The sequence below is a fragment of the Dipodomys ordii genome, unplaced genomic scaffold, assembly GCF_000151885.1.
Source record: "Dipodomys ordii isolate 6190 unplaced genomic scaffold, Dord_2.0 Scaffold4, whole genome shotgun sequence".
Classification (NCBI taxonomy): Eukaryota; Metazoa; Chordata; class Mammalia; order Rodentia; family Heteromyidae; genus Dipodomys; species Dipodomys ordii.
The window spans coordinates 1,598,965-1,616,259 of record NW_012267220.1 but is presented as its reverse complement, the minus strand read 5'-3'; the positions used below and the strand labels follow the sequence as shown (position 1 = coordinate 1,616,259).

The 17,295-nt window shown below is 35.8% G+C and overlaps 1 protein-coding gene across 1 annotated transcript in view; it reads right to left on the bottom strand.

Annotated features, from left to right (window-relative positions):
• The window catches only part of Psd3 (pleckstrin and Sec7 domain containing 3), a 171,555-nt gene that overhangs the window by 131,752 nt on the left and 22,508 nt on the right, over positions 1 to 17,295 (bottom strand). Inside the window, exon 6 of the mRNA XM_013024908.1 lies at positions 13,618 to 13,707. Within this exon, the coding sequence (XP_012880362.1) occupies positions 13,618 to 13,707 (90 nt within the window). The remainder of the gene's footprint in view (positions 1 to 13,617; positions 13,708 to 17,295) is intronic.

The following is a 17,295-nucleotide window of genomic DNA, read 5'->3' as shown; positions in this document are numbered from 1 at the left end:
TCTAGATAACCTTTTCAGATAACCTTTTCAGTCATTTCTATGTCTAAGAAATGACTTTCTATTCCTAGTAACCGTGCAGTGGTCCCAACCGGGTACCTCAAAAGCCTAACCAGCAGTCATCCAGAAATCATCTACACTATGCTCACATCCAAATGCACATCATTTCCCCATAGCCCTGCCATTGTCTCCTATTCCTCTGGACTCTATGTCAACAATGTCTTCTGGAGGCTGCCCCTAGTCCTCCCATGTCTTTCTTTCCTGCTGTTCAAAGTTCAGAATCTGCACTCCGGAGCTCTCCCAGGGCCTCCTAACAGTTCCTGAGTGTGAATTCACTTAGGTAGGTACCTTCTGGACCTGGAAGTCTTCCCCCTCCAGAAAGAAGTCCTGGTACAAAGTCAACAAGAAATGAAGAAGAGAGGCAAGTTTAGTAGGGTTTTCAGATCCAAATATAAAGCCAGATAATGTTTTCTGTCTGCTTTTTAAATCTTAGAAAATAAACACCTGAGTGAAATATGGATGCTGACAGCATCTTTCTATCCATGGGATAGAAGGAAAGACAAAAGGCATGCTTAAAGGTACTAAGTATGAGCCAGAGGATGCTTTTAACACATGTAAATTTCATCTATCCATATAATAACAGTTACAATGAGATGTTATAAGTAAGTTATAAAGTAGTGCCACCTCCATTTTACAATTGAGGAAGGAGCTTCAGAAAGGGTCACTGATTTGTCTGGTGTCACAAAGCCAGTAAGTGGTTGGGTAGAAATTTAGCCAAGATGGCATGAATCCAAGAGTCCATTGTTCTTGTAGCTTGTAATTGTCATGATGTCAACTTACACAACAATGAACATCCTCTAGAGCTAGCCAGGGTTCTCTGACATTAAAATCTTACATCTTAAGAGACCAAAGTATTTGGAAGTAAGGAAACTCCATAAGAATTGCAGCTGTGCTGTTCATGTGTAGACACTACTTAAATAGGCTGGCTCTAACCATACATATCTTTTTTTTTTTTTTTTTTTTTTGGGTCCGGTCGTGGGGCCTGAACTCTGGGCCTGGGCGCTGTCCCTCAGCTCTTCAGCTCAAGGCTAGCACTCTACCACTTGAGCCACAGCGCCACTTCCGGCTTTTTTCTTTTTGTTTATGTGGTGCTGAGGAATCGAACCCAGGGCCTCGAGCATGCAAGGCAAGCGCTCTACCACTGAGCCACCATCCCGGCCCTAACCATACATATCTTTTAAAGTATAGTATTCCACAATTCGATCTACAAGTACTGATTTTCCACCACAATTAGTGGCATGCTGCATTATAGAATACCCTCTCTAACCTAAAGCTCTCTACAGACTGAGACAGAAAAATATGGCCCTCAGTTCATTGCATTTAATTTTATTATAAAATTTAAATATTCTGTTGACAAGTTATTGACAAGACAAAATGTAACTGTTGGAAGTTGTTTTTCAAAGCACACAGTCTTTGAGAAAAAAGTAGAATTAAGATCTGAATCATTTTAAAATAGTAGGTCAACCTATATAGACCATCTTAATAGAGTACTCTGGAAAGTTAGTGTTTTCTGCATCTGGTTAATAAAATCAAATTATATAAATATTCCATTTCTCTTCATCAGGCCTTCACCTACTGATTCTGGCACCCATCAGATTACTGTGGTATTTGCTTAATGGTAGTTTTTTTATTTTCCCTTTTTCTGTGTACACTTGTTAATTAAATTCTTCTGTAATAAAAAGCTGTCCCAACTCCATCATTCATTTCTTTCAGTGGATATTTATTTAATCCTAGGGGTATATTTTAATATCACCCCTTTTTTTAACAGAACAGTTCCAGCTCTGGCCAAAAAATGTGGAGCCTCCCTCCTTTTCTGAGCACTTCCTTTACAAGATGTTCCAACTTCATCTTGTATTTTCCCTACCCCAGGTCTAAAATCAACCTTCTCTAAAGTACTATTGCTGCTTTCTTATAAACAATATTTACAAACTAAGGTCTGGATATTAGAAGGATATGTACACACATGTGCACAGGCTTTAAATGTCTGTGTGTACATGAATAATATGTTATTGTGTGTGCACACAGAATCAGTTTTAAATGGAGAAGCTCTCTTTAAGTCAAAGGAGAAACTCAGAAACCATCAGCTCAGACATCTTTTGAATTTTTTAAGTTTTAAAAGGCTTCTCAAACATAAATATTGCCTCCAAGCTCCTTAGCTTAATATTAAAAGTGATACCACATAGTGGCAAGTAGAATAGGACTCATATAATAAGCTTTTAATTAACTATCACAAACAATGGAAATATAAGAACACAAGAACATAGAGAAATTACCTCAGAGGGACTATCAATTTTTTTCATTAAAAAAATAAAATTTCCCTAGAGAAACCTGAAGCACAAATAATTAACATAGTGAATAGGCAAAGAAATATACCTTCAAAATCAGAAATGTTACAGAAATCAAAAGAGCAATGGAAAAAAAGCAACAATAATCTTCTGTAACTATTAGAAAATATACCTTACCATCCTAAAGTGGAAAATGAATGGAAAAAGATGGAATCAGAAACAGGTCCCAATGCCTTTGAATATAAAAACACAAAGCTTGGATCAAAATGCCAGTAGGATGGAAACAGGATGGTGACTGTCACACCTGGTGGTGAGCAGTCCTTTCTCTGCAGGAGCTGAAGAGCTAAATTAACTATTAGAGGAATTACTTAGTACTCACTCACCCTTCCTCCCAAGGAGGAAGGCAACTCCACGAAAGCTCACTCTCCATACTAGTAAAAATGCCAACCCAGAAGAAAGGTTTTCCTTTACAGGCTGATAATCATGACCCACACTTCATGTTTGAGTGAAAGGTGGGAAGAGCAGGAAGAAAACCACTGGTAAGGAACAAAAGAAATCCTTGAACATTCTATGGAACAGTTACACTGGAAGAGCGAAATGAGAGTCACCAAAGAAAAATAAAATTGCTGGTTTTCAGTAACAGAGCCCTTGGCTTTCTGCACCCTGGTTTTACCTTTTTCATCCTTGCTCACAGCTGGTTATACTGAACTCCATTCTTACACATGTGCCCATAAGTAGGTTGCTTTCCCTGGCATCTATCTAAAAATTCCAGTTCCCCACAAACACACCTGACTTTTTTGTCACCCATCATTGTTGACTTTCAAAACGAAGAGGACTATGAGCCAATGAAAATGGCAATTGTAAAGATTGGGAAAAAACAGCCATCAATACTCCAGAAAGAAATAGAGCCTCACCGACACTTGGATTTTGGTAGTATGAAACCTGAACTGAAAAAACAGTCATTACACCTACACCTCTAAACTACAAAATGATAAGATAATAAATCCATGTTGCTTCAGGACACTGAGTTTGTGGTAATTTGTTTTAATAGCAATAGCAAACTGATATATTCCCTCTGTATTTTATCTTACTCAATGTTTAAATCATAGTGGATATGAGAATCAACTGAGAAACTTTATAAACTACACAGGACCCCTTTCCCAGGGATTTGAAACTGGTGTGTACATAGCAGATAGCGAATGAGAGGACCTTCATATATCTGTGATATTTTGCTAGTCGTTATTGTTTTTAGCATTATCCCCTCCTAGGAAATCCTTATTTTCACATTCCAGATACACTCCTGTTGAATGTTTTCCTTTTGACCATATATTAGTTTTGTCTTCCCAAGACCTTTATATGACAAACTTACCATGTCTTTTTAAAGCTCTGGAAAAACACTTCTTTCATTCATTATCTGTGTGAGAGGAGTCCATTTCTTCCATTAGTGAGTAGACTTCTATTGTGTGGATATACCACACCTGTTTGCCTATCCCTGATCATTATTAGTTGTTTATAATTTGGGGCTATTATGAAGAAAGCTACTATGATTATTTTTGTAACATGTTCTCATTTCTGTTGAACTTCTGGATCATAGAAGAAGCATATTTAGGTTTTTTTTTTAAAAAAAACAGTATATTTAGTTTTATAACGAAGTGCCATAACTTTTGATAACATGTACCATATAATAGTTTTCTATTTGAATATGAACATTTCAAGCCTCCTGATCATCCTGTTACTTTTAATGTATAACCAGAATTGAGAGCTACTATAAAAGATTGAAATTCTTTGTCTTACTCATCTTTGCTTCACCCAATATATTTAGCATAGCTTTTGTCAAAGAACTCATGAATCCTATTAAATTACATCTAATTTTTGCCAAATATGGCAAATCTATTAAGTATACTTTCTATATCTAACATATTTAGTGAATGGTATTGAGAGAAGTGTTTCCTAATTTGTGGAATCATCCGATGTATATTCTCTATAAAGTTCTGAGCTACAAAAGAGTGATTTTGCAATTTGTCCCAGCCACAGAACTTACTAAGGAAAGAAAAGCATATTGTGTTGTTCCCATCACATAATAATGTACAAGTCTGCACTCCTGTTTCTTAATGTTTGGAGGAAGAAAGATCATGCTGAAAATCTAAAGGTCTTGATCTTCTCTCTCAAAAAAGGTTTAATTATGCATGTAGTCATACACATACTTGGTTGTGCATACAATACCATATTGTTCACATATGTCCATCCATTGTAAAATCAGAACTGGTGTTTTATGTAATACAGCAACTAGTATTTTTTCAACATCTGCTTTGCCCTAGGAATTACAATAACTGTAAAGGATACCATGCCCAACAGGAAACAGTCTATGTCCTTGAAACTCAGAGCAAGGTGATCTCACACAAAGAATAGGAAATACCATCTCTAATTAAAATTAATATAGTCTCAAAGTATATAACTCTTTTCAAAGACTTCTTGTTTGCCTAAGTCTATAACATGTGACTAACAACTTGAAATGCAAATCACCCTTCAAGGTAATATTTTGGTTATACATATTTAGCTTTGATTTTCATTGCTGGGAATAAGAGAAAGGAAATGAGGAAGGAAAGATGAACAATTTATCTTGTATTCTGAAGAATAACTGCTCCTAGAATTGAGCAAACTCATGGTGAAGAGACTTGCACCAGAAGCATGTACTGAACTTTCTTTTGTGGATTTCTTCAAAGGGAAATGGCGTCCACATGGATGATATGTTTTATTTTCTGGGCATAAGTGGGAAGTACAAGATGCTTGTTATTAGTCTGGGAGATGATGAAGAACCATAGGAACATATGTCTCCATTTGACAGGACACTAGGACACTACACTGTGAAGGTTCATGAACATCTATTGTTTCCTGTAAGATATGGATAAATGCAACTTTTGGTGCTCCTGCAAAAGCAACTTTTCAGGGGCTGGGAAGGCGGCTCAGTGGTAGAGCACTTGCCTTGCATGCATGAGGCCCTGGGTTCAATTCCTCAGCACCACATAAGCAAAAAGAAAAAAGCCGGAAGTGGCACTGTGGCTCAAAAGGTAGAGCGCTAGCCTTGAGCTATAGAGCTGAGGGACAGCGCCCAGGCCCAGAGTTCAGGCCCCATGGCCAGGCCCCCCTCCCAAAAAAAGCAACTTTTCAGAAAAAAAAAGTGAACAACTATAATAACAAAACTCTAAAAATATAGTCAAACCCTTGAAATGCCTTAAGGGTTGATTAGAAGTTCTTCCCTATATCCAAGTTTGTGGATGCTAAATTCTGTTATAAAACAATGTAGTATTTGCCTATCATCTTTACATATCCTCTTGTATACTATAAATTATCACAAGGTGCCTTATACAAAATATAGTATAGATGTTATGTGAATAACAAGAACAATGTTGATACATGTTCAGTAAAGATGTAACTTTTTCACAACTATTTTAAATCCATAGTTAAGAATTTATGGGTGTAGAAGGCCAATTGTAATAACAATAAAAATTCCATATTGACAGTATGCAGTTCAAGCAAAATCCAGAGAAATGAATTAAATTATTCTATATTGACAGGTTTTCTGATCAAAGCTAATTTCTTTAAATGCCAAAAAAATCTTTATGAAATGCTTTCATTGGCGATCTTTCCAAATCTATTTCAAACTCTCTGTCTCCTTAATCAGACTTGGACGGGAACATTTCTGATGACTCATTTAGTCACCATTACTTTGCTAAGCTCCAATACAACATTCTCTGAGAAGGGTACTGACTACACATTTGCCCCTACCACTAAGCTCCCACCCAGCCCAAGCAACTCCACTGCTGCCTTTGGAGACCTTCAAGGTTTCATTTTTCTCTTTGTCTTATTACAACATCACACTCCTTGCTCTCAGCATGTATCTGACTCACAACACTCTATCCAAGTTCATCCCTCTAACTCATGGTCAAACTTTTCCAAGATAATTTCAGTGTAAAATTTAAGAGTCTAAAGGCTTGTGATTAATTTGTTCGAAAAGAAGTAACTGAATGTACCTTTGATTTTGTCAATGAAGAGGTGGTTCAGTGACAGCTCACTAGTAAACTCCTGGTGATCTCTTATGATATATTAGGAAAGAGATCAGGCCAAAACTTATGAAGTAAAAATTGTGATTACTATTAAAATTAGGATCTAAACAGGGGTCTGAATAAAAGTGTAAAAGGGTAGTTACACAGATTCTGTAACTCCCATTTATTCTTGCTTTCTAGAGTTATTACTCTTTTTGTCCTTAATGGTCTTAATGGACCTTTACATTAGTGAAGTGTTGCTACAACCAAATTGTTTTCCTTGATGGGACATTTTTATAGAACAGCTACAAACATCTTACACTACAATTTGGTCCCCTTCCTTAATAGCTAGGAAGAGGGTGGGAGGAGATGGGGGGGGTATGGGAAGGGATGGGAAGGGGAAACAAAGAGGAGGCAACAATGCTTGATAAGAAATGTACTAGTTATCTTGCCCATGTAATTGTAACTCCTCTGTACGGTATTTTCACAATTAAAAAAATAGCTAGGAACAGACTACTTTTAGGACCCACTATATGATCTCTGTCATAATTCCTTCAACCTTGAATTCAGTCCTGTTGACAGAAGCAGATTACTCCTGAAGAAACTACCATGCCCCTTCCAATTTATCATAAGCAAAAGGAGGCTGGTTTAAACTCACAATGTGATCAGTTAAATTTGTATCAATCATCCATGCCCTTGCTTCAGTGGCAGCTACACCAATCCCAGTAGACCATGTTATCACATTTTAAAAAAGCTCCAGACATACAAGCATTTGAAATGCAATGGAGGCATCAGAGTATGAAATCCTGTAGCACTTCTTCATGATCAAATTAAAAATAGAATCTGCCAAGGAATCATTAATATTCTATTACAGTCCCCTTAACGATTACCTCCACCCCCACTCAAACTTTTTCCTATTTTTTTTTTCTTGGGGAAAAATCTGTCTGTACTCTTTAAGTAGCATCTGTTCTGTCAAACCGTTCTAACAGACTTCTTTGGGGAGTTTTTTTTTTTTTAAAGACAAGAACATGATTTGTGGATCTTCAGCTACTTCAAAGTATTCCCCTCATTATCGTCACCATTTTTCATTCAAGATCTGAAGCACCCCAAAGGCAGCATCATTATTCTGCCCATGACGATCTCATACAGAAAAGCAATAGCTTGCTTGCAGACTGCGTGGGGAAGGCGGAGGCAAAACACCATGTACCTTTTATCACATAACTCAGCTGGATTTGCTTTGCTGGAAGAAAAGGCAGCAAGATTCCATATTTTGGGCCAGCACTTTTAACACTTTGCTATTAAAAAGCTTGTTAACATGGCTTTTCTCTTCAAAGGCTCTCTTCCTTACACTGGGATAAGCATCTAAGCCCTTTCCTCCATAGATACTGTTGCTACCAGGTTTCCATGACCTTCTCTTGGAGAGAGCTCACCTACTCTAACCAACAGTTGATGCTCTTTTTATAGCTACACTTAAATACCACCCATAAGTTCCTATTTTCAACCACATATCCGGATATAACTCAGATCAAGTATTTTTGAGACTTCACTTTGGGATTTTCATTTATAAAGAGTTTAGGCTTGTTTGAGACTAAGGCCAGATTCTTCCCCTCACAGAATCCTTTGAGAATAATCTTTTGAGAATGCTGCTACAAAAATTTAAAAAGGCAAATTTCTTGGATTTAAATCTTAACATTTGCTCGTTTCATTAAGAATACATGCTGCATTGTCTACACTAGTAATTGAAAATTTAAAACAAGCTATGTGATTTGAATTTACAAAGAAAATGATGTTAGAGAAAACTCCAAATTTTCAATTATTAGGTTGAAATGATCCTTACAGATCACCTACAGTTTTTCTAACATCTTTTGTACCAAAGCAACATTTGCCACAAAGATATCACATGTGGAAGTTTAAAAACAGAGTCCCAGTTCTGGATCAAGTGAAGAGGGTAGAAGGCAGCATACACTGGGAATCCACCAGCCTAAATAAACACCTAAAACCTATGGGCACACACTAGATGTGATTTTGTAAATGAAGAAACTAATGCATACAGAAGTCATAATATGGTTCCATGTTGCTCATGGTCATGTAAAGTACTGGGTTTGCTCTTCGGATCTGACCTGGCTTATTTCCTGCTGCTACAAAGACTTCATTACTTGTCCTGAAAGACCAAACATTAACTGTGAAGACAAAGTTGAAGATTCTTCTATCTTTTACTTCCTTTCTATGCAGGTTATATCACAAGTTTAAAAAGAAAATATGGCAGGAACAGAGAACAGAACAAGAGAAGCTCCAATAAAAAGCTTGAAGTAACATTTAGTTTATGTCTTTCAATACTATCACCACTCACATCCAAGCCAGCACTCCTCACTTGACAACTGGCTCTGTCTTGTCTTTTCCACTTCTATTTGGCCAAACAATTCTCCACAACATCGTCAATATTAATAACAGTTTCAGGTCACTTTCCAGCTTTCAATTCTTCAAGATAATCCCCCCTGTTTTTTGTTAATACATCACTGTTTTGATACTGCCAGTTATATCTCAACTCTGTACTGTGATATTCAATACTTGGAAAGAATAATCAAGAGTAATAAAACTGTTAATTTCAACGTGGTTTCTAAACCTCTGGTTGAACAGAAACTGCAACATTTGCTTTTTTTTTAAAGTGGACTTGGTATATTTTTCAATGAAAGCCATATTGAGATAATAATAGAATCACAAGTACACTGCTTCCACTTTTCCTCTAATTATAACATTTGAAACACCATTGCATATTATCACAAACAGTAAGATTCATAAAATTTGACCTTATCCAAGTGTGATCACTGATAATCATGGAAGCATGGAGAAAACAAAAATATGCAGGTGGAGAGGGCAGAAAAAGATGACCTTGTGTCACTTAAAGTTAACCTTTTGGTTAAAAATATAGAGAATTAGGAGCAGTCAGTCTTTTGAAAGGTCAGATTTGGAAGTGAGATGAAACTAGAAACAGATGTGAGCACTGCCGACTTTATAGTCTTGCAGAAAGATTCTAACAGCCCTTGCTGTTACTTTGTATAAACAGATGCTTTTTGAAGTTTGTACCTACAAAAAGTTGTTTAGCCCTAAATCATTAATGGCTGATTTTTATCCTCAAATACAGATATAGCTGGTTTTAATGCCTAATGCTTAGCCTTAACTATGAACCTGCAGAGCATACGTTTATGTTTCCTAATTATGTTTCTTCCTTGCCCAGTAAAATGCATTAGTCTTTAAAGTGCATTTTTCATTGCTATTTTATGACTAATTTCTCCATCATTTTATGTATTACTTTTTCTTAAGAATATCAAAGGAGAAAATTATATTTAAAATATATAATGTTCTAGTCAGCTCTTGTTAATTCATGTTGAGAAATTGATGTAGAGAGTTTATATATTTGTGGAAACTTCCTTTAAAATGATCTTGCTAAACTGAATGAGTTACCAAATGCAATGCATTTGAATAAGAATTTTTAATGGGATTCTAGTCAACTGAAAAAAATTACTATTTTGTGTCATTGATCATTCCATTTTAGAATGAATCCTTCTAGGCCAATACTGATTTATGATTTACCTTCTTTCTATTTAACTGCCATTTCCCAATTCCCCTACCACAAAAACATACAAAACACACACACACACACACACACACACACACACACACACACACACAATTCATTACTAACTACAAATCACACAGAGTTTTAGTCTTCCCTTAAGAGGCTATAAGCTAATTTCAAAGTTAATAAATTTTCAAGTAAAGAAAAAATAACTAATTTTGCCATTAAAAATGTTAAGTATATTTTTAAAGTATATTTTTAAGTCAAACATCTAACCATGCAATGCCCTTAAAGAATGCCTATTGACTTGGTCCAAGTAAGATTTACCTGTTTAATTATTTCCAATGATATTTTCAAGAATAATGAACTATTTCTTATGACTACTTCCTGTTATGTAGGCACATTTAGGATGTGTATTTGAATTTGTGCTCAACCTTTGTTTAGAAACATTCTGAAAAGTTTTAGGTGATTTTTTTTCGTTTTTTTCTAGTTTTGTTGTTTCTATCTTGTACATCAGAAAAATTATTTTTTTAATGTTCTTAGAGAACAGATTGTATTAGCTAATTCTTTTTTTTTTCTACTTCTTTTTGGTCCTGCTGAATTCAAGTGCTGTTCAAAAGAGAAAAAAAGAAATTAAAAAAACTTACCTATGACTAGGATAGTAATATTAAAGAGAACATCATTTGACATCAAAGTAGGAATAGGGAAACAGTAGTGTAGACTACCAATCAATATCCCTAATGAGGCCACACCCAGAATGAGAGTCAAGTACAAGGAAATCTCAACAGACATTAATCCAAATGTAACTTCAGATAATCAATATGTAACTAGGAAGCTGCAGTTCAATCCAGGTGGTTTTACACATATGTAACTATGAAAGCCACTGTTCAATCAAGGTAATTTTACATACTTCTTTTATATTGAATCTAGTAATCAAATAGGTATTTTTCACTTCATGATTTATCTCATTAGGGACTCAGAGATGACTAAGGAGAGGTAAAGGAAAAAGGGAAGAAGAAAAAAACTGATAAGAAGACAAGGAGACACACATATGCCCATATGCCCAGCACTCAGAAGGCTGATGGGACAGGATCACAAGTTGGAGGCCAGCCTGGGCTACAAAGCAAGACCCTATTTTAAAAAAAAAAGCAACAAAGAGAACACAAAGCAAGAAAATAGGATGCACAGGAATAATGAGAAACAGAAAGGGTGAAAGGAGAAAAAGAAAGGAGAAGGAGAAAGGGGAAGTAGACAGGAACAGTGCACAAAATGACAAAGCAAAACAAAAATTGCTTAAAGAAAATCTTTCATGTTGCTGTTGAAGGGGGCTGTTCCTATTGAAACAAACACTGTTATCTTGGATGGGTGGAGGACTGAGGATTACTCTGACAATTTCCACAACTAATGCCACTATCATGTTTATCTGTGTCACTGGATTGTCATCTTCCATTGTGAATGAAGAACAGATAAAACATATTGTTCCCCTAAGGCTTATAAACATAATCTCAATCGCAGAGCTACACCAAATAATTGGACAAAGTCATAGAATAAATCAAAGAACATGTCTATCCAAGTGAACAGTAACCACTGGACTGTACATTAAATACACTTGGTTACAGACAGCTCCATCAAACATGCTTCAAATGTGCCCAATAATTTACTTACAGCCACGCAAGTTTCCCGTAAGGCCATCACTAAAATCTAAAAGCTTCACTATGAAAATTTTCTGTCAAATTTCATTCCTTACATAAGTTGATAAAAGCCTCACAAATCCTCTCTTGGAGAGACTCCCTTATTTTCCAACCTAATACCACAGGACTGAAAAAAGGCTTGTTAACACCATGTATCTTTCACTGTAGTGTACATAACATATTTCTGATGTCATAAGCCTGAGCCTTTTATTTCCCATACCCATCTGAAATTATAGCTTCAGAAATGGAAGCAGTTACTCTATAAACAATCTAAAAGTATCATGCTCCTGGAGTAAACTGAAGCTACTTTTCTCCCTGCTATTTTCATGAGTTTTTAAATTAACCGTAATTAAAGCCAGTAAGACTTAAAATCTGTAACACCATAGTTAAGTCTTCTTTCATTTCCCATAGTACAGTGTCTTTCTAAAGCCAGCAAAACTCTCTACTAGTAGTATAGAGTAGTTTAGTGGTAGACTCCTTGCCTGAGCATGCTTCAGGATTCCATATCCAGCACCGCACAAAAGTATTTTTTTCTTTTTTTTTTATTGTGAACATACTGTACGAGGGGTTACAATTACATAGGCAAGATAATGAGTACATTTCTTATCCAGCATTGTAGCCTCTTCCTTTGTTTCCCCTTCCCATCCCTTCCCAGCCTCCCCCTGCCCTCCCACCCAATCCTTCACCCCCCCCAACAAAGTTGTAAAGTTCGTTTTCGACATGACAAGTTGTACTTCTCATTGTTTCAATGGGTCCACTTGTATCCTTATTTAAACTACTTGTTTTTCCCCTTCCCCTCCACAAATTATACCGACATCAAATACAGTGAAAGCAGGGGTTATACTGTGGGGGAGGGACATACAAAGTAACAAAGAAATAATCTTATAAATGCATTAGAAACAAATGCATGAAAGAAAAAAAACATTTAAATACATATCTAAGGGTTCATTTTCCTAACATCACCTTATCTGACCTTTTCTGCTTGACTCATACATATACTCGATATTGCAAATAAGGGAAACCATGGGACCTATATTTCTTTGGGCTTGGCTTACTTCACTTAATATCCAAGTCTTTCCATTTCCTAACAAATGGGGCAATGTCATTCTTTCTAATGGAGACATAGAATTCCATTGTGTATATATACCACAAAAGTATTTTAAAATATTTATTTAAATTAAATAAAATTTACATGCAACAAAATAAAGGACCTGTCTTTCAACAACTACATTTCTATATAGCAGCATAATTCTAAAGTGCTACCATTCTTAGCAAGTGAACTCAAAAGGACGAGAAAAGAAGAACTAAATAGAGACCTGTAAAATTTAACATCTTAACACACATCTGAACTCCTAAAATATGCATGTTCATTTTCAATCATAGTACTTGATCAAATACCTATCTCATTTAGAATGCTGTGAAATTCATAAATTTCAAAGTTGATTTTATTGTTCCCTTGAAAACAAGCTGATGAAAACCATGCTTATTGTTATCAATAATAAAGCTGATTCAGGTGACCTACAATTACTCAGAATTTAATCTAGTTTATTTGCAGAAGAAACCTGAGTGGCTCTGTGTTTAGAGATTGAACACCTTCAGAACTACTTCCATTTTAGACTGCAAATGTCTTTTTTGTTTCCATAGTGAATCCATTGTGACCTTTCTCAAGTTTTGACAGTCTTCTTGCAAATAAGCAAGGAAAAAGTGCCCACTATTTTTATAGCCAACTATTCCAAATTTTATTATCTCAGCATTACTGAGGTTATTACAAGGTGAATCTTTAGGAATTATTAATTTAAAGATACTGTGCAGTCTGAAATATCAAAGGAAAGGCCCAGCAGAAACATACACCCAAAACCAAAGGCAAAAAGCAAACTATATGCGTGACTCTCAACCTATTTTGAGCTAAGAAACAGGCAATAAACACAAACAAAAGCTTAAAAACATTATAGTCTATTGCTTACTTTCAGCAGATCCTTGGAGAAATCAACACCTTCATTTACTCCTTGAAGATTTGCAATGAACTCTTGGCAGGTCATCTTCTTTCCAATATTCTGGAATAAAGGAAAAGCATAGATCATGATGTCATTTATAGAATTCAGATTAATTCTTAAATATGTGATTAAGAAGAGAAATCATGGAAAAATTTTAAAACATCTATACAAACATATGCTGAATAGATGTAAAGGTAGGTATGTAATACAATTTGAATGCCTAAGAAAGGTGTATGTCTAATTATGCTTTTAAAACTGTCATTATGTAAAAAGATAAAAATCACATGAAGCCTTTAACTAACAAAAAATCTGGAAAGTCAATGTCACACTTACATGTTATACATCACATAGTTTTTAGTTTAAAAAGGATAAAGTGACATTTCTGACATGAACGCTGAAAGCTCCATTGTTCATTAGTGTTTTCTACATACTGTCAAGAGCTGTGAAGAATCTGTAATTTACCTCCTTTTAAGCTAACAAATTTGTCTGTAGCTGAATTTTTTCATTATCCTAACAAGCTTATCAATTCTAAAATATTATTCAAGCAAACACTGTCCATAGAATGAATCTAATTCTAATTATTGATTTTTTTAATTTATTTTAAAGGGTACAGTTTAATTTACTGTAATTTATTCATAAGTAAGGTACTGAGTACATTTCTTTTTAAACACTGTTATCCTCTCCCTCATTTTCTCCAGCTTACCACTCCTGTCCCCACCAAGTTGTAAAGTTCATTTCCAACACAGTGTCTAATGATTATCATTGTTGCATTAGTTCATCCTTTGTCCTGCTGTTTCTGTGATTCCCTTTCCCTTACACAAATCAGATAATCTTACATACAAGACAAAGGGTACAGAAAACTAAAACAAAAAGAAAAAAATAGAAGTAACTGTATACAGGATATAATAAGAACCCTCTATTTCCAATTCTTGGAGTTCATTTTGATATACTTCATTATATATGGTCCATTTCTATCTCAAAGATTCTTAGGTGTTAAGACAGGACCTTATACACCATCGTATTCCAACCATTTTCTTCCCAAATTGATTCATAACTTCCAATAAACAACCCTGCTAGCTGCATCCCAGAAAGTACATTCATGGGACTTCCCCATAGGTTAAAGCATGGGGATTTATTAAGACCTCTTAATAAACTGTGAGACACAGATGTAGTCCTTTAAAATTAACCCAATATTTGCAGTCAAATTTGAGAAGCTAATAATTTGCATCATGACCTCTGAAATCAGAAAACATATTTACCAAATCTAAAGAGATAAAACAAAATGGAAAACACACCACAGAGAGAGAGAGAGAGAGAGAAAGAGAGAGAGAGAGAAACTCTATTTAAACCCTCATAATAACAGACAGGCAAAAATCTTAAAAGTTTAGCTAATGAAGGTTCCATCAGAGATAATATTAACAAGAAAAGCCAAAGACCCTGTTTCTGAAAGTTTATAGTCAGATAAACTGAAGGGTATAGTCTGCATTTATTATATTGTCCTTTTTTTCCAAACTGAACTTTTCTCTAGTTATCTTTTAAAGGTGCATTAAATGCTTCTAGAGGTAAATTATTTGATAATGTATCACTTCTAAAATACTGATTCTGATACATTGCTCATCAGAATTTTAAGATTTAAAGAATTTAAAGATGTTATCTAAATATGTCTATATAAATATGTTTGGGGAAAGGAATATCTGAACTGTAGATAATTTCATGAACTAAAGGCAAGAGTCTATGACAAATTGTTTGTTTCTATAAAGACAGTATTTTAGGCCCTGAAAACCATATAATCTCTCTTCAACAGCATTATTATAAAGTGTGAAGGTGTAAACAACAAATGTGTCTTACTGTGTGCCAATAAATGAAGAGAGAAAGGGGGAAATACAGTTATAAAATTCAAGGCATATTCTATAAAATTAAGAAAATTGAGGGAAGGTTTGGGGGTTGAGAAAGATGGGGGAGAATGAGGAAAGAGGTAATAATCAATTTTGTTGAGTGCCAACTCTTTTGTACAACTACTTAATGGATAAAAGTTAAACTACAACTCTATTTATAAAAAAGGCTCAGAAAGATTTTGCCTATGATTTATACCTTGCCCGCTCCTGGCTTAAAAACAGTAATAAAGAGAACCTGAAAGGAAGAAAACATGAGCAAGTATGCAAACACATTGAACAGCTTCACTTATTTTCTCTTCTTTTCATTTATTATTATTATTTACTTTATTGTTCCTATAAAGGTTATGTACAGAGGGATTATAATTAATGAGCCAGTTAATGAGTACATTTCCTTTTGTACAGTGTCTTCTGTTCTCTCACTCTCGCCTAGTCCCTCTCTTTCTCCACCCGTGAGTTCACTTATATCAGTATCCAGTGATAATGCACTTTTTCACCCTTTCTCTGTACAATCCCCCACCCTCCCGAAGATATATAAGCAAACGCTATCTTGTCTCCTGACTGTAGGTTTTCCCCTTGAAAAAAAGGTTTTCTCCACTCACCACAGCAAGAGAACCAGTTCTTATTTCAGTAAATAGACCATAAAGGGAGGTGATGGAGACTTTCATGGGGTCATGGGGAACAGAATAGACAACTAGAAACGACCAAACCACACAAGCTCCTATCTACAATGCAGCATAAAGGTGATTACCATGTACTCTGACAACTGAACCTCTTCAAAGCTCCAACTAAGCCTACTTTAAATTCAATTGTTAGATGGGATACCAATAGTTGTTTCAAGTATTTACTAGGAAAGTATGTAACAGTCATCAGAGTTCACATGTACTCTAAACCAGAGGTTGAAGAAATTGAATGATCTGAAATTGCATTTTTAATACTGTAGGGTCTGGTATAGGTTTGTGGGAACCATGCTTTGAAACAAACTAAAAACCTTAAACGCCCATTGGTAAAAGCTGACTTCATAACTCTCTGATTTTAATAACCCAGCAGTCATACCCATACCCACATGACAATCCCACTTCCTCCTGTAAGGTTCAATCGGTGATCAAAAAGCTACTTCAGCATGTAACTTTGCTTAAAGCTCTTGTTTTGCCTTTTGCTTCCCTAATATGTGGTTGTGCTATGCTGCCACCAGGTGTCCATCCTTGTATATTGCAGAGACCTCCACAAATTCTCAAGCAGAAAGCTGTAACACAATGTATGTCCTTTCATAAATCTAACGCTCAGGCAAATACAAGTTCAACCTTTTAGAAATTTGTGGGATTTTCCCTAGCAATACATTCCCTTTAATACATTGCCACGGATAAAGGAACCAAAAGTGGTTAAAACACAGCTCTCTCCAACCAAAAAGAGAGTTCGAGTTCCAACGCTTAATCTCCCCAAGAGACCGACAACAATAAAAAGATGAACACTCAGAGAAAAACCAGAGGTGGAAAATAACAAAAAAAGAGAGGAAAAGAAGAATTTCAGAACAGAGAAAAGCGAAGACCCCTCCCCCAACCTTTACTGGCCCTGCAGCAGTGCGCCAAGCCACCGGCCAGCCGGCCCGGCGGGGGATGCCGGAGCCCCAGAGACACAGGGGGCCGCTTGCAGATCACCAGGTACCGGTTCGCAGAACAGCGGATTGCCAGGAACAGAGAAACCTACCAGCCAGGATTCTCCACGAGGATCCCACCCCCACCCCTCACTCTCCACC